Source organism: Lissotriton vulgaris, chromosome 1_1, assembly GCF_964263255.1.
Source record: "Lissotriton vulgaris chromosome 1_1, aLisVul1.2, whole genome shotgun sequence".
Classification (NCBI taxonomy): Eukaryota; Metazoa; Chordata; class Amphibia; order Caudata; family Salamandridae; genus Lissotriton; species Lissotriton vulgaris.
The window spans coordinates 1427342201-1427369952 of record NC_141685.1 but is presented as its reverse complement, the minus strand read 5'-3'; the positions used below and the strand labels follow the sequence as shown (position 1 = coordinate 1427369952).

General features: G+C 43.0%; 1 protein-coding gene across 3 annotated transcripts in view; it reads right to left on the bottom strand.

The window, feature by feature from the left end:
- CPNE8 (copine 8) overlaps nt 1-27752 on the bottom strand; it is a 990278-nt gene that overhangs the window by 441840 nt on the left and 520686 nt on the right. For all 3 annotated transcript variants that reach the window (XM_086967237.1, XM_086967238.1, XM_086967242.1), the window contains one exon: nt 10461-10564. In XM_086967237.1, the coding sequence (XP_086823363.1) occupies nt 10461-10564 (104 nt within the window). The remainder of the gene's footprint in view (nt 1-10460; nt 10565-27752) is intronic.

Sequence of the window (27752 nt, the reverse complement as noted above, 5' to 3'; positions counted from 1 at the left end):
GGTCTCTAGCACCCAGCATCCTAAGCACCAGGAGGCGCCAACGTGATCTTCAAGCGCCAGGCAGTGCATATAAGCGGCCCGGGCTCCCGCAGTGCGGGAGCCCTACGGACAGCCTTGTGTACTCCTGCTGCACTCGTCACATTACTGGCCCTGTTGAGTTCTGTGGACTCCAGCACCCACCGTCCTAAGCGGTAGTAGGCACCAACGTGATCATCAAGTGCCAGGCGGCGCATATAAGCGCCAAGGGAGGGCCCATCTGCGCCCGTCATTGCCAAGTAAAGGTTGGGCTGGGCCACCCCCCTAACATCATTAGCACAAGCTGTGAGCCACAATGTACTGTCTGACATTTCTATTTCTTTCCTCCCAACAACTGTGCCACACATGGAAAGAATCCTACCCTGTACCTTCTTAGGCTTGGCTTCATTGTTTTGTTGCCCGTCTCCCAGTGTACATACCATCTCTAACTGTGCTCCTAATTGTGCGTTGTGGCGCTGGCCTTCGTGTTTTTCACAATGAGTAAACGCAAGGGAGTTGTGGGCACCCTGGATGCTTTTATCGTTTGGGCCGAATCAATGCTTAGCCACGAGATCAAACTGACAGAGAGGTGATTATCTATAGAATCTCTATCCCTGCAGAGTCGCTCTTCCTTAGGTTCTATCGCCCCGGGCGATGCTCCCACAACTTGCTCGCTCTCCACTGCCCATGGCCAGCCTCGGCCCTACCCTGCAACTGACTTGGAAGCACTCTCCACGGTCACTCTAAATGGGCCCAGTATAGCCACAAGGTCATGGATCTTTATACCCTATACCGAGGATACAGAGGATACCGAGGATAAGCCGAGAGAGCCATTAGGGAAGCGGAGGAGGTGGGCAGGCACCCAAAAACCTAAACAACAGAAGCAGCCTCGGTGAATCAACTTTGAGGTGCCTCAATCCTGTACCATCAGTGCACAAACCGATGCTGCTCCACCTGTACCCATATATAGTCCTCCTAGACATACTGCACCGGATATTGCTCGGGGAATTGCTCTGGAAACTTCTTTTGCAGAACTTAAAGAACTGATTGATAACAGCTTTGTTTTCCTCCGGGGTCGTCTAGATCACTTAGACACTGTAATAAGTAAAATGATCAGCCTAAATGGGTCTTCACAGACTGCTGCTACTACAGGGGAGGGTTTGGGCATAGAAGCACCTCATATCTTAGCCACAGCCCCCTTATAAAAAGTGTGGCTAGGGTAACAGCCATTGAGGATCTGTTAAGAAAAGGTCATGGAGTATGTTGTACCAATCCCCCGTACAACTCTTCAGAATGTGTATTGGATGATGGTATTATGGCATCTTCTTCCCAGGTTAATCCCCTGCACACTTCAGATAAAGCGTCCTTAAGACCCAAGAGTACATTTAGCTTAAAACATAACTAAGCTCTGGCCCATATTAGGTCTAGTGAAACTCAATTGCCATCTATTCCTCATGCAATTCAAATGAACAGGGAGGAGGTGGGGCTGAATCTGCCCCCCCAAAGCTACCCCACATACCATAGTTTTAGCGAATGTACCGCTTCCTACCCCCCCCCCCCCCCCCCCCATGCAAATGAAACATAGGAGGCACTGTGAAACAAGGCTCTCTGCTTGCCCAGTTCGGTGAGTTGAAAATGGAGAGAAGAGTAGGCTGTGTTGGGAGAAGGAAAAAATACTCCCTGGTAATAGTATCGTCCTCACTTTTAGATCTCCGAGAATGGTATGCGAGATCATATACAGACTTGTAGGGATCATGTGTCACAAAGAGAAATACATGTATTGCCTCTCGGATGCTTTTACCCCCAAGGAACCATCTTCACCAGCCCTTACAGCAGAGACCTATAACCCTTAATATTCACCACCTGTTTAGCCTACCCTTACAAAATAGATTCAACATACTCCCATCCCTGGAAGACATAGATTGATTGATTTCCACAACTAACATGCAGAACAAAGCGGGACAATAGAAAATAATCTCCCTAGCCTAAAATTGGTATCCATGGATCTAAAGGAGCCCACTCATAAGAACCAAAGCATTATTGAAGTTTTAATTGATATTTCTATCCATCGAAGCCTGGGGCCACCTGCCAATGTCCAGCCAGACAGCGTAGGGGTTGACGATTATATCGCACCCGGTAACAACAAGCAGGGATCTCATTCGACAACCGCAAATACGCACTATTCACACCCTTTAACCCCTTCGCTGCTAGGCCTTTCCCCCCAGTGCTAAGCCTTTTTTTGGGCTATTTGGGGTAGTGCGCGCTTAGGCCCCTGTAACTTTTCGACCACGTAAGGTATCAACGCCAAATTTGCGTCCTTTTCTTCCAACATCATGGGCATTGTAAAGGTACCCAGGGTTTGTGGATTACCCTGGTGGGGTCCCAGAAATTAGCCAAAATACAGCTAAAGTTTGTTTTTTGGGGGAAAAATGGGGAAAAAGGGCTGCAAATGAAAGCGTATGGGGTTTTTCCTGCTAATGGTATCAAAAAAGGGTAGTGGGGCTGCAATCATCATTTTCCCAGCTTTCAGGGAATGACAGACTTTTGTCAGAAAACAAACATTTTTTACACAGTTTTGGCATTTTTCTGGAACATAGCCTATTTTTGCTATTTTTTGTGCTTTCAACCTCCTTTCAGTTAATGGGAGAAATGGGTATGAAAGCAATAATGGATCCTGGAAAGCTATACATTTTAGAAACGTAGACAAGATTCTCAATTCAGCAAGGGTTCATTTGTGTGGATCCTTCAAGGTTTCTTTATAGAAACTAACAGTTAAATATAGTAAAAAGTGAAAAATAGTTGAAAAAAACAGCCTTTTGTGGCAACGTTTTCACTTGTAACTTCTTCTAATTATTTGAAAGCAATATACCGTTACATTTGCTGGACCTTTCAGGTTGTGGGAATATATAGGACTTGTAGGTTCACTAAGAGCCCGACGAACCCAGAGTCCAAAACTGGCTTTTTATTATGTACCGGGTACATATCAAATTATTGTGGGAAAAAGTATACATGGAAAAATCGATATGAAAGACACCTATGTATTTCTGAAATGGGAACAAATTATAGAGTTTAGAAACAGTAGATATTTGCACATTTTCGAAATTGGGAATACTCATACTAGCATGAGAATTATCGGTCATTTTTCAAAATGATTTCTTTTTTACACAATGTCTTTCATTTGGAAGGCAGAAATGCATCGAAAGTTAATAGGTAAGAACAGTTGCTTTACAAATCTGAACTACCCTAAGTCTCCCGATAAAAATGGTACCTCACTTGTGTGGGTCGGCCTAGTGCCCGTAACAGGAAACGGCGCAAAACGCAACGTGGTCACACCTCAATTTCGCAGTGAAAAATGACCCTTTTTTGGCAAAGTGCCTAGCTGTAGTTTTTGAACCACAGCTCTTCCGGCACCCAGGGGAACCTAGCAAATCTATACATTTTTTAAAACTAGACACCCAGGGTAATCCAGGATGGGGTGACTTGACTGCCTCATACAAGGTTCTATTACCCAGAATCCCTTGCAAACCTAAAACATTGGTTAAAAAAAACATTTTCACCACATTTCTGTGGTGGAAAGTTTTGGATTCTGTGTGGATCCACAAATTTCCACCCGCCCCGTGTCCCCCAAAGTCTTCTGAGAAAAATGGTACCTCACTTGTGTGGGTCAGCCTAGTGTGCCCGCGACAGGATAAGGCACAAAACACGACGTGGTCACACCTCAATTTCGCAGTGAAAAATGACCCTTTTTTGGCAAAGTGTCTAGCTGTAGTTTTTGAACCCTAGCTCTGCTGACACCTAAGGAAACCTAGCAAACTTATACATTTTGTATAACTACACACCCTGGGTAATCCAGGATGGGGTGACTTGACTGCCTCAAACCAGGTTCTGTTACCCAGAATCCCTTGCAAACCTAAATAATTGGGGGAAAAAATCTTGATTTTCCCCACATTTCTGTGGTGGAAAGTTCTGGAATCTGCATAGATCCACGAATTTCCACTCACCCCACATTCCCCAAAGTCTTTGGAGAAAACGTCACAAAACGCAACATGGACACACCTTGATTTCGCAGGGAAAAATGACCCTTTTTTGGTAAAGTACCTAGCTGTAGTTTTTGAACCCTAGCTCTGCCGGCACCTAGGGAAACCTACCAAACCCACACATTTCTGAAAACTAGATACCCAATGGATTCTAGGGAGGTATGGCTTGCGTAGTTCCCCCAACTTTTCCTTACCCAGAATCCCTTGCAAACCTCAATACTAGCTGAAAAATTCACTTTTTCACTCATTTTTGTGTGGGAAAGTTGTGGCATCACCGGGCTGACACAAATTTCCTACCACCCAGCGTTCTCCCGGGTCTCCCGATAAAAACAGTGCTTCACACGTGTGGGAGGCCCAACTACCCGCGACAGGCAAGGGCACAAAACCGTAGTGAGGCGACATCAAAATTGCCTATCACAAAACAACCTGGTTTTGCAAGGGGGGTCACCTGGGTTTTTGGCCCTGTTCTCAGTGGCCATCTAGGGAAACCTACCAAACCTACACATTTCTTAAAATGAGACACCTGGGGGCTTTCAGGGAGGTTTGGCTTGCATGGATCCCCCATTGTTTCCTTACCCAGAATCCCCTGCAAACCTCCATTTTAACTGAAAAAAATCACTTTTTTCACACATTTTCGTGTGGGAAAGTTGTGGCATTACCGTGCTGACACAAATTTCCTACCACCCAACGTTCCCCTGGGTCTCCCGATAAAAATAGTACCTCACTTGTGTGGGAGGCCCAAGTACCCGCGACAGGCTAGGGCTCAAAACGTAGTGAGGCAACATTAAAATTGCCTATCACAAAACGACCTGGTTTTGCAAGGGGGTCACCTGGGTTTTTGGCCCGTACTCAGCAGCTATCTAGGGAAACCTACCAAACGCACACATTTCTGAAAACTAGACACCTGAAGGCTTTCAGGGAGTTATGACTTGCGTGGATCCCTCAACTACCCAGAATCCCCTGCAAACCTCCATTTTAGCTGAAAAAATCATTTTCACACATTTTCGTGTAGGAAAGTTGTGGCATCACTGAGCTGACATACATTTCCTACCACCCAGCGTTCCCCTGGGTCTCCCGATAAAAACTGTACCTCACTCGTGTGGAAGGCCCAAGTACCCACGACAGGCAAGGGCCCAAAACATAGTGAGGCAACATTAAAATTGCCTATCACAAAACGACCTGGTTTTGCAAGGGGGTACCGTGGGTTTTTTGCCCGGTGCCCGACAGGCACCTAGAGAAACCTACCAAACCCACACATCTAAAAACTAGACACTCGGGTGATTCCAGGGAGGTATGACTTGCGTGGATCCCTCAACATTTCCTTACCCAGAATCCCCTGCAAACTTCAGTTTTAGCTGAAAAAAATCACTTTTTTCACACATTTTTGTATGGGAAAGTTGTGGCATCACCGGGCTGACACAAATTTCCTACTACCCAGCGTTCCTCCGGGTCTCCAGATAAAAACGGTGCCTCAAACATGTGGGAGGCACAAGTACCGGGGATAGGCAAGGGCACAAACGTAGTGAGGCGACATCAAAATTGCCTATCACAAAACGACCTGGTTTTGCAAAGGTGGTACCCTGGGTTTTTGAACCCGATGCTCGGCAGCCACCTAGGGAAACCTACCAAACCCACACATTTCTGAAAACTAGACATCCGGGGGATTCCAGGGAGGTATGGCATGCGTTGATCCCCCAACGTTTCCTTACCTAGAATCCCCTGCAAATCTCAATATTAGCTGAAAAAATCACTTTTGTCACACATTTTTGTGTGGGAAAGTTGTGGCATCACCGGGCTGACACAAATTTCCTTGAGCAAGCATCTGCCACCTAGGACATGAAAGGCTTTTGGAAGGCTGTGAATGCCCCGTTCTTGGCCCCTAAAAGCTCACCAAGCTTTAAAAACATGGTCGGGGAGGATCAATGGGTGACCCACTTTTCCAGCTTATACTGTAACAACGCATATCCCAACATTAGCGAGGCTCTGTAAGCTACCTCTTAATCTGCATCAATTTCAGTGTGGATGAGGTGATCCTGGCCATCAACGCAAGCAAAGGTGGAAATCTCTGGGACCAGACAGCTAACCAGTAGATCTATATAAATCTTGCCCCTTGATCTGGGGCCCACTTCTAACTTTGGTCTTAAGGTCCTGTTGTACACAAGGTTTCACTCCGACTTGGATGGAGTCAATACTTATCCCTATTTTTAAGAAAGGCCACTGCAACGACCCGGCCTGTTATAGACCCATATCACTGCTGGACTCCCTTGTGCAAGTGGCCAAGTGCTTTGTTGTAAATAGACTGCAGTCGTGGGCTGAGGACTCAGGTATCATCTCTGAACTTCAGTAAGGATTCCGTCAAGGTTTAGGTACTGTGGAACAGAGTTTGAACCTGAGTCTCACACAGAAAATATACTCAGGAAAAAATTTAGCCTCTTTTTGTGTTTTGTTGACCTGAGCTCAGCTTTTGACTGTGTCAATCACCAGAAGCTGTGGTGTATCTTAGAGGACATGGGGGTGGAAACGTAACTAATTAATTTTTTAAAACAGTCTTACCTAGATGCCCCGGCCAAGGTCCGCTATGGTAGAGCTGGTGAACTTAGTCACAGCTTCGATGTCAGGAAGGGGGTAACGCAGGGGTGTGTGCCAGCCCCACTCCTCTTTACCCTCTACATAAATAGTCTGGGCAACACTTTATCGAGGGAATGCCAAGATCTGCCTAGCTTAGGCAAAAGGACAATTAGTGCACTGTGATACGCTGACGATGCAGACGTGTTAGCCTGCACCCTTGATCGGCTTGCAGAAAAATGTGTCAAACTTTGCATCTTATATGTCAAGCCTAGACCTTAATGTTAATATTACCAAAACTTTCATCATGAAATGTAGCAAGCCCAGCGTCAAGTGCTGTGTCATTTTTATAAACAAAAAACTTGAATATGCTAACCACGTCTCATATTTGGGAATTGTCTCTTATAGAAGGGATTCATAGGCAAAAGCCATTAATTCTAGAAAATTGCGTTTTGCCAAAGCCAAAGGTGCCTTGATCAACTTTACCAGGAAGTTAGGAAAGCGTCTTATTAATGACATGTTGATAATATACAAAGCAAAATGTACTTCAGTTGCTCTGTATGGAGCTGGTATTTGGGGTAATGCAAACGTAGAGTCTCTTCAGCAAGTTGAGAAAAGGTTTCTAAGATATCTTTTAGCTGTCACGAATAGCAAGGCCACGTATATTCAATAGAAACTGAGGTAAGGTCATCTGTCACTACTGGGTATCTCTCAAACTAACAGCCCAGCTATTCAGGTCTTAACATTTAGGCAGTTTGGAATCTACCCCAACCTTTCGTAATTGTAGTGCAGAATGAACTATTGCAACCTTAAATCATAAATAGTAGCTGTCTTGAGTATGAGTTATAGTAAATGCAATTACTCCACTCACAAGTGAATCACATGAAGTGTTGGCATGCATGTTGTGCCCGGCTGTTTTCAGGCCTCTACCAAGCACCTGTTTCAGCACATTTCTCATTGATATTGCAGTGTTGAAATGAACCAGGTTATAGTTTCCCAGTCAAGCAAATGGTATTCTGAGATTTTCTGAAAGGCCACTTAACTGTTCCTAATAGGTCGAACCTTAAAGCCCAGCATAGGAACTGAACACTGCTTTCATTTCTGGCTACAGCACCATTAAATGTATCCATTTGATGGACTTGACATACATTATTTAGAAGACAGCATTCCTGGTGGAAATCACCTTGGAAAGAAGACAAAGTACCCTGCAGAGTGACCCAGGATTTCACTTATGGTGATGTCTGATTTCCAGTTGAATCAGCTAGTAGCCTTACCGTTTTTGGGTTGAGCTTAGCGGCAGCGCGCGTGCGCTGCTCACTCTGCAAGACTGCTGTAGTAGAGTATGGGAGAGAAGCCGCGCCCACCCCCCTCCCATATTTTTCATTGGCTTGTGTAATTGTCTTTTGTAAATGCTGCCTACGGATTTGGTACAGTCTTGTTTTCGTTCGTACCCATGCATGGCGACTGGCCCTTTCACTTCAGTTATTACAGGGATCTGGTATTTAGACTGTAAGTACTATTTACTTTATTGAGCTGCTCTTACTGCAGGCCGGCCATGCGCTGCTTTAGCTGAAACCGCAAACGGCTTGTAGTTTTATTAAGCAGCAAGGCCGCCCTTCTTAACATAGGCGCCTGCTTTCAATCACTTTCACCTGCCATTATCTCGTGTCTGTTTCAACACCAAGTAAAATGGATTTTAAAATGATTAGTGAATTAAGTCATGTGAATTCCAGGTAGCACATAAACATGTGCTAATGGGCTGAAGCTGAAAACAGAACTTCTATGTTAAATGTCATCTGTACCAAAGCCATCTGACTGGTTGTTTTCAAAAGCATGTTTTATTAACAACAACTCCACCATCACCTCCACTGATACCACCACCACCAATACCATCCATACCACCACCACCACCACAAATACCACCACCACCAATAGCACCAATACCAGCACAAGTAACAACACCCCCAATACCACCACCACCAATACCACCACCAAGAGCACCACAGCCAATACCAATACCACCACCAACAATACCACCACCACTAATACCACCACCACCACGAATACCACCAACACCAATACCAATAATACCACCACCACCACCAATGCATCCCATACCACCACCAATACCACCACCATCAATATCACCACCACCAATACCACCACCACCACCAATACCACAAATACCACCACAAATACAACCACCAATACCACCACCACCAAGACCACCACCAATACCACCACCACCACTAATACACCACCACCAATACCACCACCACCAATACCACTACCACACCACCACCAATACCAACACCACCAATACCAACACCACCAATACCACCTCCTCAGCGTCTCTCACTCACTAGTAATAGCAGGGGCACTGTATGAGGCTGGAGCTCCAACCGAGACCATCCCTCCCTCCCTCTATGCCTGCCATGAAGCACATTCTGCCCTGCCCCAGGAGGTGAAGCCAGGGCTCTACTACAGCTGGAGTGTTTCTTATTAGGCCAAAGATAGCAATGACATTACGTAATGCCACACTGCACACTCAAATCATGGAGAGGGCAGGAAATATCCCCCTTTCCCGCTGATCCGCGACAAAGTAATCACAGAGCGAAAGGTGTTGGAGCGCTTTTTTAGTGTTTATAGCTCGGATCATATGGAACTCTCACTGTGTAATTTACAAGATGTACACATCTTCACTGGACTATTTATCACTACTTGGAAGACATCGCAGGACGGTCTCTTCCTCTGATATTTACAATCTAACAAGTGGTCGAGAAGGCACTTTACTGCAATGCAATAGGCCTCGCAATTGCGAGAGTTTAAGCTATTAGTATTGTACATGACAATGCCTTTGATTTAAGTTTTAAAATCCAAAACATAAATAAAAGGCATTGTCATTTACAATGCCAATAGCTCAAACTTGTGTGAATGCGAGACCTATTGCATTGCAAATGCTTGTATTTTAAGCAAGCACTGACGATTGCCACATGCTTATGCAAAAAGCATTACTGGTTACTACATCAATAGCCAGTGGTAAAGAAATATTCAAAACCTCTTCATGAGATACCAGTGATGGAAAACAACTTTTACAGGTAAGTAACAATCTATGACAGCTTGGGGCTATTCAAAGTGCACATGCTAGACATTATTCTACAATAGTATGGTTGGCTTTGGAAAAACATTTTATTTACATTTCTTTAGTTTTATAGTGTTAACCACAGTCACCATGACTCATTATGATGTTTAACCAAAAGGCCTTCATGTCCTACATCAATTTTGAATGACTCAGGTTCGGAGGTCTCTGGATTCATACTCCAATGCTTCCCTTCTCCCTCTAATAACATGACATGAGATTTCATCCTCGGGAAGCTGACCCAGCCGATTTTTCTAAAGTGTGTTGCTCCTACAGAATTATCTCACAAAGCACACCTCTGTTGAGCAAAAGCATACCTCTCTTTAGCACCATTTAAAACCCTTGTACATTATTACCATAAGGAGAATTTTAGCTGAAAATCTCATAGTTGAATCTCTTTAAGGCATATCTGTTTTACATTCTCATAGGGCACATCTAACCACATGCAAATCTACTTTCCAGGGCACATCACCCACTGCACATTTCTCTCCTAGGGTATATCTCATCCCTGAATTTGATTCTCCAAGCATGTATCCCAGACCCTGAAAATCTCTATCTCGAGGCATTTCATGGATACAAACAGCTTGAAACCCTACAAAACTGGCAAGCACCATGTGGTTCTGATATACAATACTGCAACTTAAATAAAATAATGTCTCAAATTTAATGACATAACATTTTAAAAGCATCTATTAAAAAAATACCTGCCATCTTCATTGCTTCGGTAAAAAACTAGGAAAGGGTCAGATTTTCCAAATAAGTCCTTCTTGTCTAACTTATTGGCACAAAACTGCATCAGAACAGCATCCTGTAACAAAAATATTAAAGAATGAATAATTATCTAAAACATCTGGCTGACTTTGGTTGCAAGATAGTGTAATGTCGATTATGCCAATTGGTGAATACCACTTGAATAAAGGTAGTAAATAACAAATCAATTCAAAATAAATACAAGCACATAGGCCTAGCAACAAAAAAAAAGCGTAAGCATATACGCGTCTATTAGACCGGGCAAGCACCACAAACATTTTTTCTGGTCTGTTTTTTGAGAGTGGTTAGCACCCTAGTGGCTGTCAGCTTTGCCTCCTGCTCCTGAACCAGGCCTATTTAAATTTGGCTGTGATGTGGATGAACAACTGGTGTGCCAAAGGCAAGCCTGTCTGCGCCCATTCACAACAGAATTTTACAAGGGGCCAGGAATGCTGAACCTTTTGCACCAGCTACCATTACTTATTCGGCACTCAACTTAGAGCACTTCATCCTGCAATGTTGGCGGTATGTTTCTCTGTTAGGATTCTGACCACTATTGTCCGGAGTTGCCCTCACTGTGATTTCAAGATTACAACTCAGTGTGCAACCCCAGTAATCAATGATAAGGAACCGACCCATTTTTCAGACACCCTTAATATTAGGGCTCCTAAAACGTCTGCCTAGTTAGAACCTACAACTACTCCTTATTGCTTCTTTAAGATCAACTGTGGCTCCCTAGCTAAATATCAATTACAAATATTCAGTTTCTTAATTGACAACTTGGCAGACGTTGTAATTTTAAATTAAAACTGGCTTAATGATGCATCTACTCCAGACATCACTGCTGATCTTCCAACAGCCTATTGCATGCTTAGATTGTATCAACTAGACATGAAAGGTGGTGGGATATCGTCTTTAAAGTCATTGTCAATGTAAAATGCAACATCTCTCTATCCCTGGTTGTTGGCCTATATTGTTCTCTCTTGCCTATCTAACAACTTTACTTCGTCTGGCACACTGTTTTATTGCCCTCCTGGACCTACGAGCCGGTGCTGCTCCAGGGAGCCAGAAGCCCTCTCCCCTTTCATTCTAAAATACTTCAACTTCAATGTTTTATGCGATTTTATATTCATTTTGATAATCCTAACTGTAGAAAGACCGCCTCTTTGGTGGAGAATTTTAGATTTTTAGATGTTCACCATATACATAATGTTCCTACCCATTCTATTGGACACTTGCTTGATCCTCCTTTACAACTTGAAGGGTTTACAACAGACTGCCCTATTGCTCTAGCATGGTCTGATCATTTTGTTACACTTTTTTCAATTTCAATTTCCTCCACTTCTTGCTCAGTCTTGCAGCCCTGTCTCCTACTAAAGGAATTGGTCCAAACTTAATATTTCCACTCTCAACTCTATTCTGCAGGCAAATACACCTCCGTTGAGTAATTTAATGGATTCAGACTCCTCCACAATTGACAATTGGATTCAGTTTTCCCTTGTTTCCGTACTACCCCTTGAACATACCACTCGCTGCAGATCTCTTTCTCCAGCTCCAAGGTTTAATGATGCTTTACGTGAAGAAAAATCTAACAAAAATCTGGCAAAAAACCTATGGTGAGGGTGACAATCAGAATTATAGACTGGATTAAAAAAAACATTATCATAAAAACTGCCATTCTGCTAAAGCCATACATTTCTCTGAGTAAATTACTATGGCACAAAACTGTCCTGAAACACTATTTCAAGTGGTTGGATCCTACTATAATTTCCCCCTTCATATATTCCAGTCGCAATGTGATAAACTGACAGGCTTCTTTTGCAAGAACGTGGCTGATATTCAGGCCTCCCGATCTTCTACCTCCTCAACTTCTTGCTCTCAGTCACAAACAGTTAAAGAAGCTATTAATACTGAGTCTGTTCGCTCTTAGCTACAAGTAGAAGTGATCGCTTCTGTCCCTGCTCTGTCCTACTCTTGAGCACTTTCCTGCAAGTGGACTTCCTGATATTTACCACCCTACTTAATTCCATCAAATCTAGGTCTCCTCCAGACACTCTTCTGCCTTCGCATTTTAGTACACTATACCCTCAGTTTCCAACAAATGGTGATACAACTTCAAAATTCCTCACTTTGAGATGGCAGAGTTTCGAAAGCCTGAAAACATGAAACAGTAATACTGCTGCAAAAAAAAGCTGAATCTTGATTTTATCAACTGTCAGATTTTGCTCCTGCCAATACTTGCAAAAATTCTTGAGAAACATGTGAATGAACAAATCTCAGCATTCATTCGATCGACTGGCCTCCTCCACCCTTCCCAATCTGGACTCAGGGCCAGTAATAACACTGAGTCTCCTCTACTCGGAGTCTCTGAACAGCTTAGACTCTAAATAGATAAGAGTGGTACGGCAGCCATGATCTTACTTGACCGTAGTGCCTTGACAGGGTATCTCGCAAGCTACTTCTTCAGAGATTGGAGGACATGGGTATTCAAGGGCAGGACTTGATTTGGCTAAGAACATTTTTACCAGACTGTTCTTTTCAAATCTTCATCAAAACTCACAGCCAAAACCCCCTTCTCTAATCATGTGGCATATCTCAGGGTGCAGCTCACTCAGCCCGACCCTATTTAACATTTATATATGGCCATTGGCCGTTATATTCAAAAGCTACAGTCTTAGGCTTTTTTCCTATGAAGATGATACTCAGATCATTGACTCCCTATCACCAAAGGAAAATCGCAGATCTGTTGCTTTAAACATCTGCCGCTTATAAGTGGCCACCTGGATGAACAACAACTCTCTAACCTCATCTCTGAGGGTCATATCTTTGACCTGATGGTCTTGTTACTTCTCCAATTCCGGTCTCTGTAGTTAAGAATCTAGCACTCTGGCTCAATAAAACAATTCCAATGAATTGCCAAATTATTAAAGTAGCCTCCATTTGATTTGGCATTCTAAGATGGTTGAGAAAAATCCTCTAGTTTCTACCCATCTCTGCCCAACCAACAGTATTGCAAGCATTTATTACCTCCAGGTTGGACTACGATAATAGTTTTTTCCTGGGGGACTCCAAGATTTCACATAGGTGGTCCCGGTAGTCCAGCAAGCAGTCACCAGATTACTATTTCACCTTTCTTGGCATTCTTCTACCGCCACTCTCCTTCAAGATTTTCATAGGCTTCCAATTGAGAAGCGAATCCAATTTCAAAGCTCCTTTCTAAATGCATAAGGCATAATTAATTCAGGACCACTTTATCCTAGATCTTTGGTAGCACCCTATGATCCCAGCTGACTGCTTCCTCTTCGGTGGCCCCTGCCGCATCCTTAATCATGTGCAGGAGCCAGACATTTTTAAAAACATTTTTACATAGAGGCTCATGGTGGGATGGCATGCGCCCCCTACATTTTAAATATGACCCTGAGAATAGGGTCCCTGCATCACTCGGAAGCTCTGGGAAGGGGGGCAGACACCACCTCCCCTTTATATTAGATATGGCACTGGGGGGTTTGATCCCTGGGGCCTCTCGGAGGCTCAGGACAGGGCTGTACAGTCCCCTCTCCATAATATCTATGTATGCCCTATCAGCCCAGACCTGGCTCACCCCAGGGTTTGTTTTAATAACAGAAGGGAAACCAACATTTTTTAAATTTGAGGAGATACTCCTCCATGGAGCCGATTACAGTTTTTTGGGCCCCAGGGGACATCCCTCTGGGACTCACCCACCAGGCTTAGGGGTAGGTACATCTCCCCAGCCCAATTATGTATATTTTTAAAAACTTTTTTCTAGGACCAGGGACTCACTTCCCAAGACTTAAAATGTCTGCTGCCATATCTTCCTTGATAAGGTGACAGACAATCAGATCTTATCCAGAGATCTGCCAGCTACACGTTTCCTCCATGGTGTGATACATACACAGACTTTAAATCTTAATTTCTGAAAAATCATACTTTCTGACCAAGATTTAGCTTTCTGTCATATAAGGTGTAATTCTATTGAGACTTTTTGGATGTAGCTGTGACCAATTTTCTCATAGAAAAATGAATGGAGAAAATGTGTTTTGGAACCACCCCCCATCGTTTTTCTAAGCCCCCGCTTGATAGATCACTCTGAAACTTTCCAGAATGAGGCGTATGAGACTTCTTCAGGAACGTTTTGTCAAACTGCGCCAAAGTTATTAGGAAAACGAAAAATGCTTTTCCCATTGAAATTTGGTTCTAACTATAACTACACAGTGGCAACTACAAACATTACCTATTGGCGGTCGCCAGTAGGTATATATAGTTAGGATCTAGTTACCATAGGAAATTCTGAATATTCTATTGGGAATAACTTTGGCGCCGATTGAGGGATCTGCCTGATATTTTCCTTAAATTTGCCTCGCTGCGCTGCGCTCCTTCCCTTAAAGTTTTGGGGGGATTCGTCAAGCGGGGGCCGAGAAAAAAGGGGGGTCCCAAAACGTGTTTTCCCCATGTTAATTTCCATAGGGACATTCTGACAAGGCTACAGCTCGAACGGCTGAACAGAATTACACCAGATTTGGCAAAATGGTAGGGCCTGGTATGCAGCAGTGCCTTTTGTATGTTTCGTGTAATTTGAAATTTTTCAAATGGCATTTTCTATGGGACCTTTAGACACGGCTACAGCCCGAACAGCTGAACGGAATTACACCAAAATTGGCAAAATGGTAGGGATAGGTATGCAGTAGTGCCTTTTCTCTATTTGGTGAAAATCCCTCCAGTAGTTGTTGAAAAAATTGAATTTGAGCAAATTATATATCTATATGCGCTCAACATTCTATTGGGAATAACTTTGGCGCCGATTGAGGAATCTGCGTGTAATTTTCCAGAATTTTGGCCAGCTCCGCTCCGCTCCTTACCTGAAAGTTTCGGGGGGATTCGTTAAGCGGGGGCCAAAAGGGGGGTCCCAACACGTGTTTTCGCCATGTTAATTTCCATAGGGACCTTTAGACACGGCTACAGCCCGAACGGCTGAATGGAATGACACCAAACTTGGCAAAATGGTAGGGCCTGGTATGCACATGTGCCTTTGCTATGTTTGGTGAAAATCCCTCCAATAGTTCTTGAGAAAATGGAATTTGAAATTTTTCAAATGGCATTTTCTATGGGACCTTTAGACACGGCTACAGCCAGAACGGCTGAACGGAATTACACCAAACTTGGCAAAATGGTAGGGACAGTTATGCAGGGGTGCCTTTTCTATATTTGGTGAAAATCCCTCCAGTACTTGTTGAGAAAATTGAATTTGAGCAAATTATATATCTATTTGCGCTCACCGTACGCGCACCGTACGCATTCGGTACGCGTACCGTACACGTACGTGCGCGTACCCTTACGTGTGTGAGCGAGTTTCTGATTGGCTGGCAGTCGACTGTCAACATTCCAAACTGTCCAAACCAGGAAGTGCTGGCCACCATCTTGTTTTTCAGGAGAACTGAGGCACAAGAGAGCCCAAAGCAAGAGTGGAAAACACGAAAAGGGGGCAGGGTAGACACCCCCCAACCCTCTAGCCCTTCTCAGGGGGTCCCAGAAGGACCCCTCAAGGGCAAAAAAAAAATAAAAAATCGAGGGGTACGCACACCGTACGCGTACCGTGCGCGTACCCCACGATTTAAAAAAATAATAATTTTTTTTGCACTTGGTGGTCCTTCTGGGACCCCGTGAGAAGGGCTAGGGGGTCAGGGGGTCTCTACCCTGCCCACTTTTTGCATTTTCCACTCTTGTTTTGTGCTCTCTTGTGCCTCACTTCTCCTGAGAAACAAGATGGCTGCTCAGGTGGTCCCAGAAGGATAATAACATATATAAACGTTATCCGCTTATAGAATTAGCATTTACAAAACCCTTGAAATTTATTGAAAAAAAATATAGGTTTCACGCCTGATATAGTTAGGATTAGCATTTAAAAAACCTTGCAAATTCACTGAAAAAAACATAGGTTTCAGGCCTTATATAGTTAGGAATTAGCATTTACAAAACTTTGCAGATTCACTTAAAAAACCATAGGTTTCAGGCCTTATATAGTATTATAGATAGGAATTAGCATTTAAAAAACGTTGCAAATTCACTTTAAAAAACCATAGGTTAAAGGCCTTATATAGTTAGGAATTAGCATTTTAAAAACCTTGCAAATTCACTTAAAAAACCATAGGTTTCAGGCCTTATATAGTTAGGAATTAGCATTTAAAAAACCATTGAAATTGCTCATATATAGTTAGTTATACTAACTATATTTCGCGCACCCGCAATCCACTGCTGATGATGTCACATATTACATCATTCATGACATGGGCAGTGACATTACTGATGACATCACTGATGACATCTCAAATGACATCACTGATGATATCACTGATGACATCTCATTTGACATCACTGATCACATCACTGATGATATCATTCATGTGATAATACGATGCAGTTACTACATACGCACTCACTGATTCCTAGGTCTACACACACATTCACTCATTCACCCATAGAATCACTCATACAATCAGTCACTCATCAATACAACACTATCATATGCACTCATACACCCATACAGACACTCACACACTGCCACTCATCCATGGAGTTACTCACACACCTAGTCAGTCATGCAAAGAATCAATCACACTTCCATTTCCTCAACTATACAGTTATACACACAACACCATACTTATTCAAACATATACTAACACATACTTACTCTCTTATACAATCACTGATACAAGTACACAATGATCCATACAGCCACTCGCACATTCACTGGCTCTCATGTATAGTCATTTATATATGCCAACTCTCACATGCACTGTGTTTTACATATGTACTTACTTGGACATGTAGCACTGAGATATCCATTCACTCACCAAAACACCCATGCACACAGTCAACCGCACATATAGCTGATCCACATGCACTCTTGAACTCATACACCTAGTGAATCAACTGCTCACACATCTAAGCACAGAGTCACACACCTCCCAGCCACCCACACACACACACTCAGTCTCCCATTCAAATACTTGGGCAACCAATCAAAACCCATATAGCCACTCATATAGCTACTGATCAACACATGCAGCAGCTTACACAACAACAGACATACTGATGCACACATTCAGGCAGTTTAGTCACTAACCCATGCATTTAGTAAGACACATTTAATCACTCACTCATTCAGTCAGTCACGCACCTACTAAATCCTTCATCCATACACTTATACATCCACTCATTCTTCAATATGTAAAACATATTTAAACTTTACAGAAATACACATTCACTGGATGATGTCATCAGTGATGTCATCAGCGATGTCAAATGAGATGTCATCAGTGATGTCATCAGTGATGTCATTTGAGATGTCATCAGTTATGTCATCATTGATGTCACTGACCATGTCATGAATGATGTAATATATGACATCATCAGTAGTGGATTGCGGGTGCGTGAAATTTTGTACAACTAACTATATAGGAGCAATTTCAATCGTTTTTTAAATGCTAATTCCTAACTATATAAGGCCTGAAACCTATGTTTTTTTAAGTGAATACATATATATATAACATCCCTGTAACCATGGGTAATTTCAGTGCATTTCTAAGGTTTCTTTAATTCTATTTCCTAACTAGAATGTGCCTGTAACCTTTGGTATTTGTTTTTTAAGGTGAAATATATAAATATATATATATATATATATATATATATATATATATATATATATATATATATATATATTTCTTCACTTAGCGAGCAAAAAGTGGCTAGCTAGTAGATTAAGAAGCACACACGGAGTTGTAGTGTAAAGCTGAGATGCTTTATTCGGTGCTTAGATTCCTCTCCCCTCCATATCGACAGACGCGTTTCGCCTCGCGGCTTTTTCAATGTTGATTACCCATTTGTGCAACAACCATTTTAAACTCTCCCTTCACTTCCATAGCCATGGAAACAAAAGATGGACATTTTGTCAACCACCTAGACATCAGTTTAGTGGCGGCCATCTTATAACGGGTAAAAATTGCAATAATATTCAACATTCTGAAAGTGCAAGTGCTCAAAATAAATCAATCATAAATATTAACAGTTAATCGAATTCACGATTAAAACATATTCTCAAAAAACAGGTATTTCATTTGTGTAGTGGCAACTACTTATCTGCCGTACTCATAACCTGTGATACATTTTTTCTCAAAACCTCAGCAGATAACATACAGGATAAAGTAAATGTTCGCAAAATTAATGAACATGACATACAATATCAATATGTTACTCAACCTGCTGTGGTGACAGAATTGTGCCCTGAATGGGCTGGTAATTCATAAATATACATAAATGTATGTCCAGAGGAGTATGCTACTATAGGTATTACAACAGTTCTTGAATCATGTAGAGTTGCAGTGAAATGTAGAACGATTCAGAAAAATAAAGGGGTGTACCAGTGTCTTGTTACTGTATGTAGATGTCTATTTTTCTCATAACAACTGAACGCCATATTTTCACACTTTCATGCTGTATCTATGTCAATGTAACACGGCCTTAAATTAAAAAGTTTGTCCAGATGTGTCCAAAGCTCCTCGTCATTATTAAGTCCACCCGGACTCAAGCTTTGGAGCTCTATGATATAGCGGGACTCTTTGGCTCTAAGTTTTCTCAACCTGTCTCCACCTCTTTCATGTTTTTCCACCCCGTTGATGCAATAGAATTGCAATAGATCCCTATTGCTTTGATGGTATAATTCAAAATGTCTTGCAACAGGGTAGGTGGGGTCCTTATTAGAGATTGCATATGTTCTAATATGCGCTTTTTGGTAGGGTTCTTTGTACTACCAATATATCTGTTATCGCAGGGACAGGTGAGGCAATATATAGTGTATTCTGAATTGCAATTGTAAAACTTATTGATGGTTCTGAATGGCCTAGAGCCCCCTGGCCCACTTTCAAAGCTTGTCATTTTTTTACTAAATTTACAAGCCTTGCACTTCTTGCAAGGGAAGAAGCCATTAATTCCCAATTTGTTTTTAATGGCTGTTGATTTAGTAAAATGGCTGTGTATAAGATGGTCTCCAATAGATAGACATCTTTTGTATGTGATGGAGGGACGTTCTGGGATGTGCTTTTTAAGAATGTTATCAGTTTGAAGAATATGCCAGTTCTTTTTGAAAATCTGGACAATTTGTGCCGATTTCTCATTATATGTGGTGATCATTCGTACAGTCTGATCCTCAATTTTAGTTGGTCCGACTTTGTTTTTATTTTTATAGGATAGTAGAGTTTTCCTATCAATTTGCTGTACTTTAGACTCAGCAATTTTCAAGTGTCCTTTCTTATAGCCCCTGTCAGTGAAGCGTTGTAACGCATGTTTCTTAGCACTGACATAGCTCTTATCAGTAGAGCAGTTGCGCTTAAGGCGCAAGAGCTCGCCATACGGTATACCCTTGATAAGGCTAATCGGGTGATGGCTGTCTGCGTGCAAAACTGCATTGCCCGCAGTGGGTTTCCTAAAAAGACGGGTGGCCAAGACATTATCTTCAATATAGACATGGAGTTCCAGATAGTTGACAGTATTGTTACTAATATTCCCTGTGAACTTGAGATTTAATTCATTATTGTTAAGGGATGCGATATATTCCTCAGCAGAGGATAGATCGCCTCTCCAAATAATAAACAGGTCGTCAATATATCGTGTCCAAAGCACGATCCTATCTAGCCACTGGCCGTTGGCATCCCCCCAGGCCACGTGCTTCTCCCACCAGCCGACGAAAAGGTTCGCATAGCTGGGGGCGAAGCACGTGCCCATCGCTGTACCCCGTTTTTGTATGTACAGTTGTCCATCAAAGACAAAGATGTTATTGTTAAGACAATAGGATACCATCTGTAAAAGCATGTCATTGTGTTGTGTGAATTTGGGATGTTTTTGGCCTAGGAACCATCTTATTGCATTCAAGCCATCAGAAGGACAGATACAGGTGTATAAACTTGTGATATCTAGAGTTATAAGCAACAAGTTTTCTTCCCATCTAATCCCCTCTAGATGTTTCAAGAAATCCTGTGTATCCTGTATATAAGATGTCAGGTTATTGACAAAGGGGGATAGAAAAGAGTCCACATATATTGCTGTATTCTCCAAGAGGCTGTTATTTGAAGCAACTATAGGTCTTCCCGGTGGATTACTATAGTGTTTATGTATTTTGGGCAAATGGTAAAATGTGGGTAACGTTGGTTCTTCGCAGAGCAAAAAAAGATATTCATCATGATTTAACATTCCCTCCTCTTTCCATTGTTCCAGTAGTTGATGATACTGTAGGATACTTTCCACATATATGTTACGTTGGATGTTAATGTAACATTGAATGTCTTCCAATTGCCTCATTGCTTCTCTCTGATAATGTACTTTATTAAAAATCACCATGTTTCCACCTTTATCTGAAGGTTTTATCTCTATGGATTTGTCATTCTTTAGAGTTTGTAATGCTTCCCAATATTTCCTCGGAATATTGTAGTGGTCAATTCCTTTATGGCTTTTTTTGGCCAAGATCTTTAGGTCATTTATGACTGCTTCGTTGAAGACATCTATTGCATCAAAGGATGTTTGTGGAATTTTTCTTGATTTTCTTTTAAAATTACTCTTTCCGCCCACTTGAGTTATTCCTGCTTGCTCTAGATATTCTTGAGTATTGGGTGCTGTGGATTCTCCAGCACCCAAGCTTTTCCAATGCTTGCAGAGTTGACATGGCACGGAAGGTATTAACCGTTGGGGAAACATCTTCTGTGTGTTCCTCCTCGGTGGCGGAAGGTGATATTGATATTCCTTCTTTTGGATTGATCAAGAAGAACTTTTGAAACTTCAATTTCCGTATGAACTTGAACAGGTCTATATGGACACTTGCATAATCATACCCTGATGTTGGACAAAAGGTGGGACCCAATTCTAGGACTTTATGTTCTTCATGTGTCAATGTTCTGTTGGAAAAATTAACCACAGTATGGGCAGACTGTTCATTTAGTTTTTGTTTTTCTTCTTCCGTTAGCTCCTGGTCTCTCTCTCTGTTGGTATTTCTTATACCTCTTTTCTTGCCCCGCCTTGTTTTCCTTTTGGATTTTTCGATTTTTGCTGTACCGGGGTATGCGTTTGCTGTGTATTTCTTTGGCGACTTTCCTTGATAATTTTGTATTCCCGAAAAAACGGGGGATCAGTTCCATTTTCCACATTCTACCCATTTTGGCCACCTTCGGCAGCTGTCCGTTCATCCTCCGAAAGTTCAACTTCCGACTCCGAAGTTTCCTGACCTTCGGTAGCAGTTGTATCCGCTTTGTTCAACTTTTTTCTTGCGTTGTCATATTTTTTTGCGAAGGTCAGTACTCGTCCTGTGAGATAGTCGTCACGGTCAAACTTGCTTTGTTTTCTCCGTCTGATCGTCTGTTCATAATCCTTTAGTCTCTTAAGCATAGTGTTCTTCAAGTCTGTTGCAGCCGCAGTATCTTGTTCCTTACTGATTAAATCCTCCAATCTTGCTAATTCTTCTAGAGCTTTCTTTCTATCGCTCCAGGCATAGTGCACAAACATTTTCACCATGCCTTTAGCTGATTCTGCGGTGTACTTGGCCCAGTCCTTAAGTAGTTGAGGATCCGGATTCTCGTAGGCCGGGACAGTGTAGATTCTAAGGCCCCTTGGTATACGATCACAGTCTACGTATCCTTGTAATGAGGTGGCCTCCCACCATTTCCTCAATTCCCTTTCGTGGGCTTGCTCTAGAATTTGAAATAATATTGCTAGATTGCTAGCAGGAGTTGCTGCGGCTGATGTACTTGCGCTTTGTTTAGGCCATGCGCCAGGATTGGGCTTAAACATCCCTACATCCATTTCCTCTCGTTCCTTCACACTGGACATATTGGGTATATTTACGAGTCTTATAAGTCTTTTGTTATCAAGGCGTGAATACGTTGCGCCCTCAGTAGCACTTGCACTGGTTGTAAGGATTAGGGAGGGGAGAGGATTGTGATGCACCGTGGTGTTACTCCTCGGAATAAAGGCTCAGAGCTGAAATTTCAAAACAGTCCAATGAACACTAGTGGAAACAGAGACTCACCCAGGTCGGCGCCGCAGCTCCCTCACGGAAGTCGAGTCGCCTTCCAGCCGGTTCGTCACTGTAACCTCAAGGTTCCCGTCTCTGTTTAATCCGTGTAGGTTTCTCCGCGGAAATCGCTCTCTCCTTCCACGTTCTTTCACGCCCATATATCTTTCGGCGTTGCTGTACGTTTCAGAGCCTCCGGGCTGACGGCCCCCCCAAAAAAAAAAAAAAAAATATATATATATATATATATATATATATATATATATACACTGAAAAAACATAGGTTTCACACATGTTATAGTTAGCTGGACTCCTGCTCTCTCTTTCATAAACCAAAGCAGTTTGCTATGGTAGGGTGGGAGCCGCAAGGCTCCCGTCCTACCAAAGCAAACAGCAGTGTCCCGGAGGTAGGCACCCCGGGATACTGCAGGAGTTGGCCCTGGGGGGTGGTGGTCCCCAGAGCCATCAAGGGCTCCAGGAGGGGGGGGCCGCGCAACACCCCTCCCAACAGTTAAAAGCCCCCGGGGGTGGTCTCCGGGGCTGGGGGGTCCATCACAGACCCCCATATTTTCAATATTAGTGCCCCGGGGAGGTGGCGGTCCCCGGGCGTGTGCCACACAGGTTTTTTTTATTTTTTAACAGAAGCCCCGGGGGCTGGTGGTCCCGGGTGCTGTGGGGGGCCGTGAGCCCCCCGCATACTTTTCATGGAAGCCTCCGGAGGGAGGCAGGAAAAACATCATAAACTCACCTGTGGCAAACCTGACGTTGTAATTGGAGAGGCATACCCTGGAAGAAGTTTCATGTAGAAACGAAACATGTTGGAAAATATGCCGTCTCTGCTTGCAATAAAATGAAAAGGCAAGTTCGTGTGCGACTCATCCATCCCCTGCTGAGGATGCTTTGTTGGTATATATATATATATATATATATATATACATACATACAGCAAATCATCCTTGTGGGAGGAGCTCTGGGTAGCTGGTGCCAGCGGCAAAGCAAGGACAACCTCACAATTTTATCAAAGCAACTTGAACAAAATACGCCGCACTCCTCTTGGATTACTCAAACTCAGCTTTAATGGCCTTCTCCTACTCTCCACCATAGAGAGGTGCTAAGTATAACATATGCGCCCGCAATTCACTGCATATGACCTCACATATTACATCACTAATGACATGGTCAATGACATCATTCATGACATCTCAAATGGCATCACTGATGACATCATCGATGACATCATCACGTGAGTATAAGTGTGTTTAAGAGTTTATCGGTGTTAAACAAATATATAGTAACCTATTACAAAAGTTACATTAGTATTATAGATGCACTACTACTGAGTGATACTACTCACAACATATATTATGTGATTGGCGGTGTGATTGTATCCTTGTGTGTATGGGTGTGTGAGTAGCTGCATGGGTGAGTGAGATGCTTTCTGAGTGACTGTATTGGTGAGTTAGTGGGGGTTTCAGTGGCTGTATGGGTGACTAAGTGGGTGTCTGAATGGTTTGATGATTGAGTGACTTGGTGTATAAGTGGCTTTATGGGTGAGTGAGTGGCTGTTTCAATGAGTGTTTGGTTAAGTGAGTGGCTGTATTGGAGAGTAAACATCTGTGTGAATGGCTGTATGGGTGAGTGAGCAGATGTGTCAGTGCTTATATGGATGTGTGAATCGGTATGTAAGTGGTTGTGTGGGTGTGTGAGTGAGTGTGTGAAAGCTTGTATGGGTGAATAAGTGGTTGTGTTGAAAGGCTGTATGGGTTAGTGAGTGGGTGTTTGAGTGACTGTGTAGGTAAGTAAGTGGGTATATGAGTAGGTGTATCAGAAAGTGTGTGGCTATGTGATTGGCTGTATGGTTGAGTGACTGGTTGTATGAGTGGCTGTATGGGTGAGTGAAGGTTTGTGTGAGTAGCTGTATGAATGAGTGAGTGCCTCTGGGGAGGAATGAGTGGGTATGTGAGTACTGGTATGCATCTGTGAATAGTTATGTGAGTGGCTGTATGGGTGTATGAGTGGGTGTACAAGAGGTTGTATGGGGTGAGAGTAGGTGTGTGAGTGGTTTTGGGGATGATGTAATCAGTGATGTCATTTGAGATGTCAAAAATTATGTCATCAGTGATGCCACTGACCATGTCATGAGTGACGTAATATGTGAGGTCATAAACAGTGCATTGCGGGGGTGTAAGTTATAGTTAGATAAGGTAACTATATTTCATTGGATTTCTATGAGGGAAATCTGAGCCTAACTATAACGTCCCCTTAAAATTATTTTTTTTAAGTGAATTTCTATGGTTGTTTAACTGGTAGTCATTTTTGCAGAGCGGTGGAGAAAAGGATTGGGCCTCCAAAGTCTAATGCTCAGTGGAACTTACCAGAGGTAACAGGAGAGGTAGTTGGCCCCCATGGACACTCTGGAGCAAAGAGAACTTCATGCCTCAACCAGCATTGGGCCAGGAGGTACATATGCAGAGTGGTGGAGAAAGGGCGAGACCTCTGACAACCTCTCAGTAATCCAGCTGTGTGAGACGTACTGGAGGCAACAGGAGGGGAAGTTGGTACCCAATGACCCTCAGCAGCCAAGTGGACTTTAACCCCAACCAGCAGTGCAATAGGAGGCAAGTTTGAAGAGTGGTGTAAAAAAGGGGTATAACCTTCTAAGAACTCTCCGCTGTGTTAAACTTACTGGAGGTTACAAGAGGGTTTATTGGCCCCCAAGGAGCGTCTGCAGCCAAGAGGACTTCATCTTCCAACCAGCAGTGCACCATGAGGTCACTTAGTATTAGAAGGAATGGTGCAAATTGGAACTCGAGCGCTGCGCAAATTGAAACACAAGGTCGCTGCTTTAAACTAGCTCGAATAGATCGCTTCATGATGAAGCAGAGTGACAAGGGAGAGTTCTGAAGAGAGCAATCTCGGCGCTGGCTTAACATTCTTGATTTTGGGTAAATCACTTAATCTCGCTGTGCCAATACAAATTAATTTGTCCTTGTATAAAGCAGCTGGTGCCAATGTAAAGTAACTGGTGCCTATGAAAAGCACTTCTGTCAAAAAGAACAATCCCTTTGGGCTCTTTTTGGAAACATACAGGAACCACTTTCAACCACTTCTGACCACTCACTATAGAAACCAAAAACACAATATAAATTCGATAATTTTTATTATTAGGATCCTTATAAATTCAATATATATATATGTATATATAAGTTTTGCTTTTCACATCCTCCCATGTATTTGTGCAGGATATGTTTTTAACATGTTGATTGAAGATACATTTTTTTTTTATCCATATATATATATATATATATATATATATATACATAAAAACATATGTATCTTCAATCAACATGTTAAAAACATATCCTGCACAAATACATGGGAGGATGTGAAAAGCAAAACTTTGGGTGGTAAACTCCGCTCCGCTGGGAACGCGTAGTTTGGCAACAACTCAGATTCTGCAGCGTGGCAGAGTTTGCCCCTGCTGCCCACCCCTACGGGGGCCTATATTGAGTGGGCGAGGGTGCTGGAGACCAACAAGCAGCTGATGTGGGTGGAACTGCACGAGCTGGTGGAGAAGGCCGCCATGGTTTAGGGCAGCAGTCTTACCTGGATCTGGCGTTCTCCGCTGTGCTAGGGAGGACTGCACATGCGCGCACGTGCGTGCATGCACAGTCCTCCCAAGTAGGACAGCATGGGGGTTTTGCACCGACGAGGAGACAGAAGGAGGACAGGACAGCCCGGGCACGGTGGTAAATGCCAGATCCAGGTAAGTCATAAAGCAGGTAGAAGTCTGGGGATTAGGAACCCTCCAGGTCTGCTGCCTGCATGCATGGTTAATGCGGACCGGAGCAGAGCGGAACTCCATGGAGTTTTTGGGCAACTCCATGGAATTCTGTGTAGTGGTACTCCGCCAACTCCGTCGACCCCTAAACAAGGGTTCAGTGTGGGCAAGCAGCCACGGGCGGGAGGTTGACGGACAACCAACAGCAAATGAGGGATGCCGTGGGGAGATAAGTGATTTGCCTACGTTTTCAGTGTCCTCGTCAAAAGTAAGTGTTGTTAATGTAAAGCGATCCAAAACCTTCCCGTGGTGTTGGCGCTATATAGAACTGCATACAAAAAGTAACTGTTGCTAATGCAAAGCACTCCAATACCTTTGAGTGGTGTTGGCGCAATATAAAACTACACAAAACAAATGTGAAAGGTAGAGTCGGGGAAGGAGGCAATCTGTGAAACAGAGTTCAGTGGGGCAAGCAGCGGCGGGCAGGAGGTGGCCAGGGAACCAACAGTAAATGCGTGCTGCCATGGGAAGATTACATGATTTGGCCATACTCACAAAATGTGGAACTGAGTCTGAGGCAAGGGAGATGATGTGGTGTCCTCTTGGGAGAGGATGTGGCATAAGGGCACATCTGCTGAATATAGAGCTGGGAAACCAGATTCGAGCTTCAGCATCAGCTTAATATCATTGAGTCTGGGCAAATCACTTTATCGCTCGTGCCTACATAAAATGAATGTGTCCTTGTGCAAACAAACGTGTGTTAATATGAATCACTCCAATACCTTCAGGTGGTGTTGGCGCTATATAAAACTGCACAAAAATTTAGCTGGTGTTGTTGTATAATATTTTAGGACCCTATTGTAATTTTCCCGATTCATGCCCTTATATAGGAATAAATCACCATATCCTTATATAGGCATAAGAATCATAATCATATTTAGACATAGCTCATGCAGTCCAAATATGGCAGGACTACTTCCACTAGTTCGGAAAATCTACAACGGTTTCCTGCAAAACTCGGCTTCAGCAGCTAGGGACTTCCCCTTGCTCGAAAACTGACTTGTCCAAGAACTCATGGAGTTTTCAAAGAACTGAGACTCTTTGATGACGTTATTATGTCCACCTTTACGTCAAACTCGGTACCTTCAAGGTATAAATATGTCCACAGTTGCCATAGAAAACACACAGTAGTTTGGAGTAGTTTGCATCCTACTACAGCAAGTGCCGAAGGAATCCGACCCTCCAGCAGACGCACTGAGAGAGACGTTGTCTTTTCTCCTGCCGAGAAATCCAGCTCCAGTGTTTCCAAGCTACCCTTGTGGGTTGTTGGGAAATCGAGTCCTGAGCCTGACCTTCATTCAAAATCAAGGTACGGAGCTGATTAGACCCTAAGAG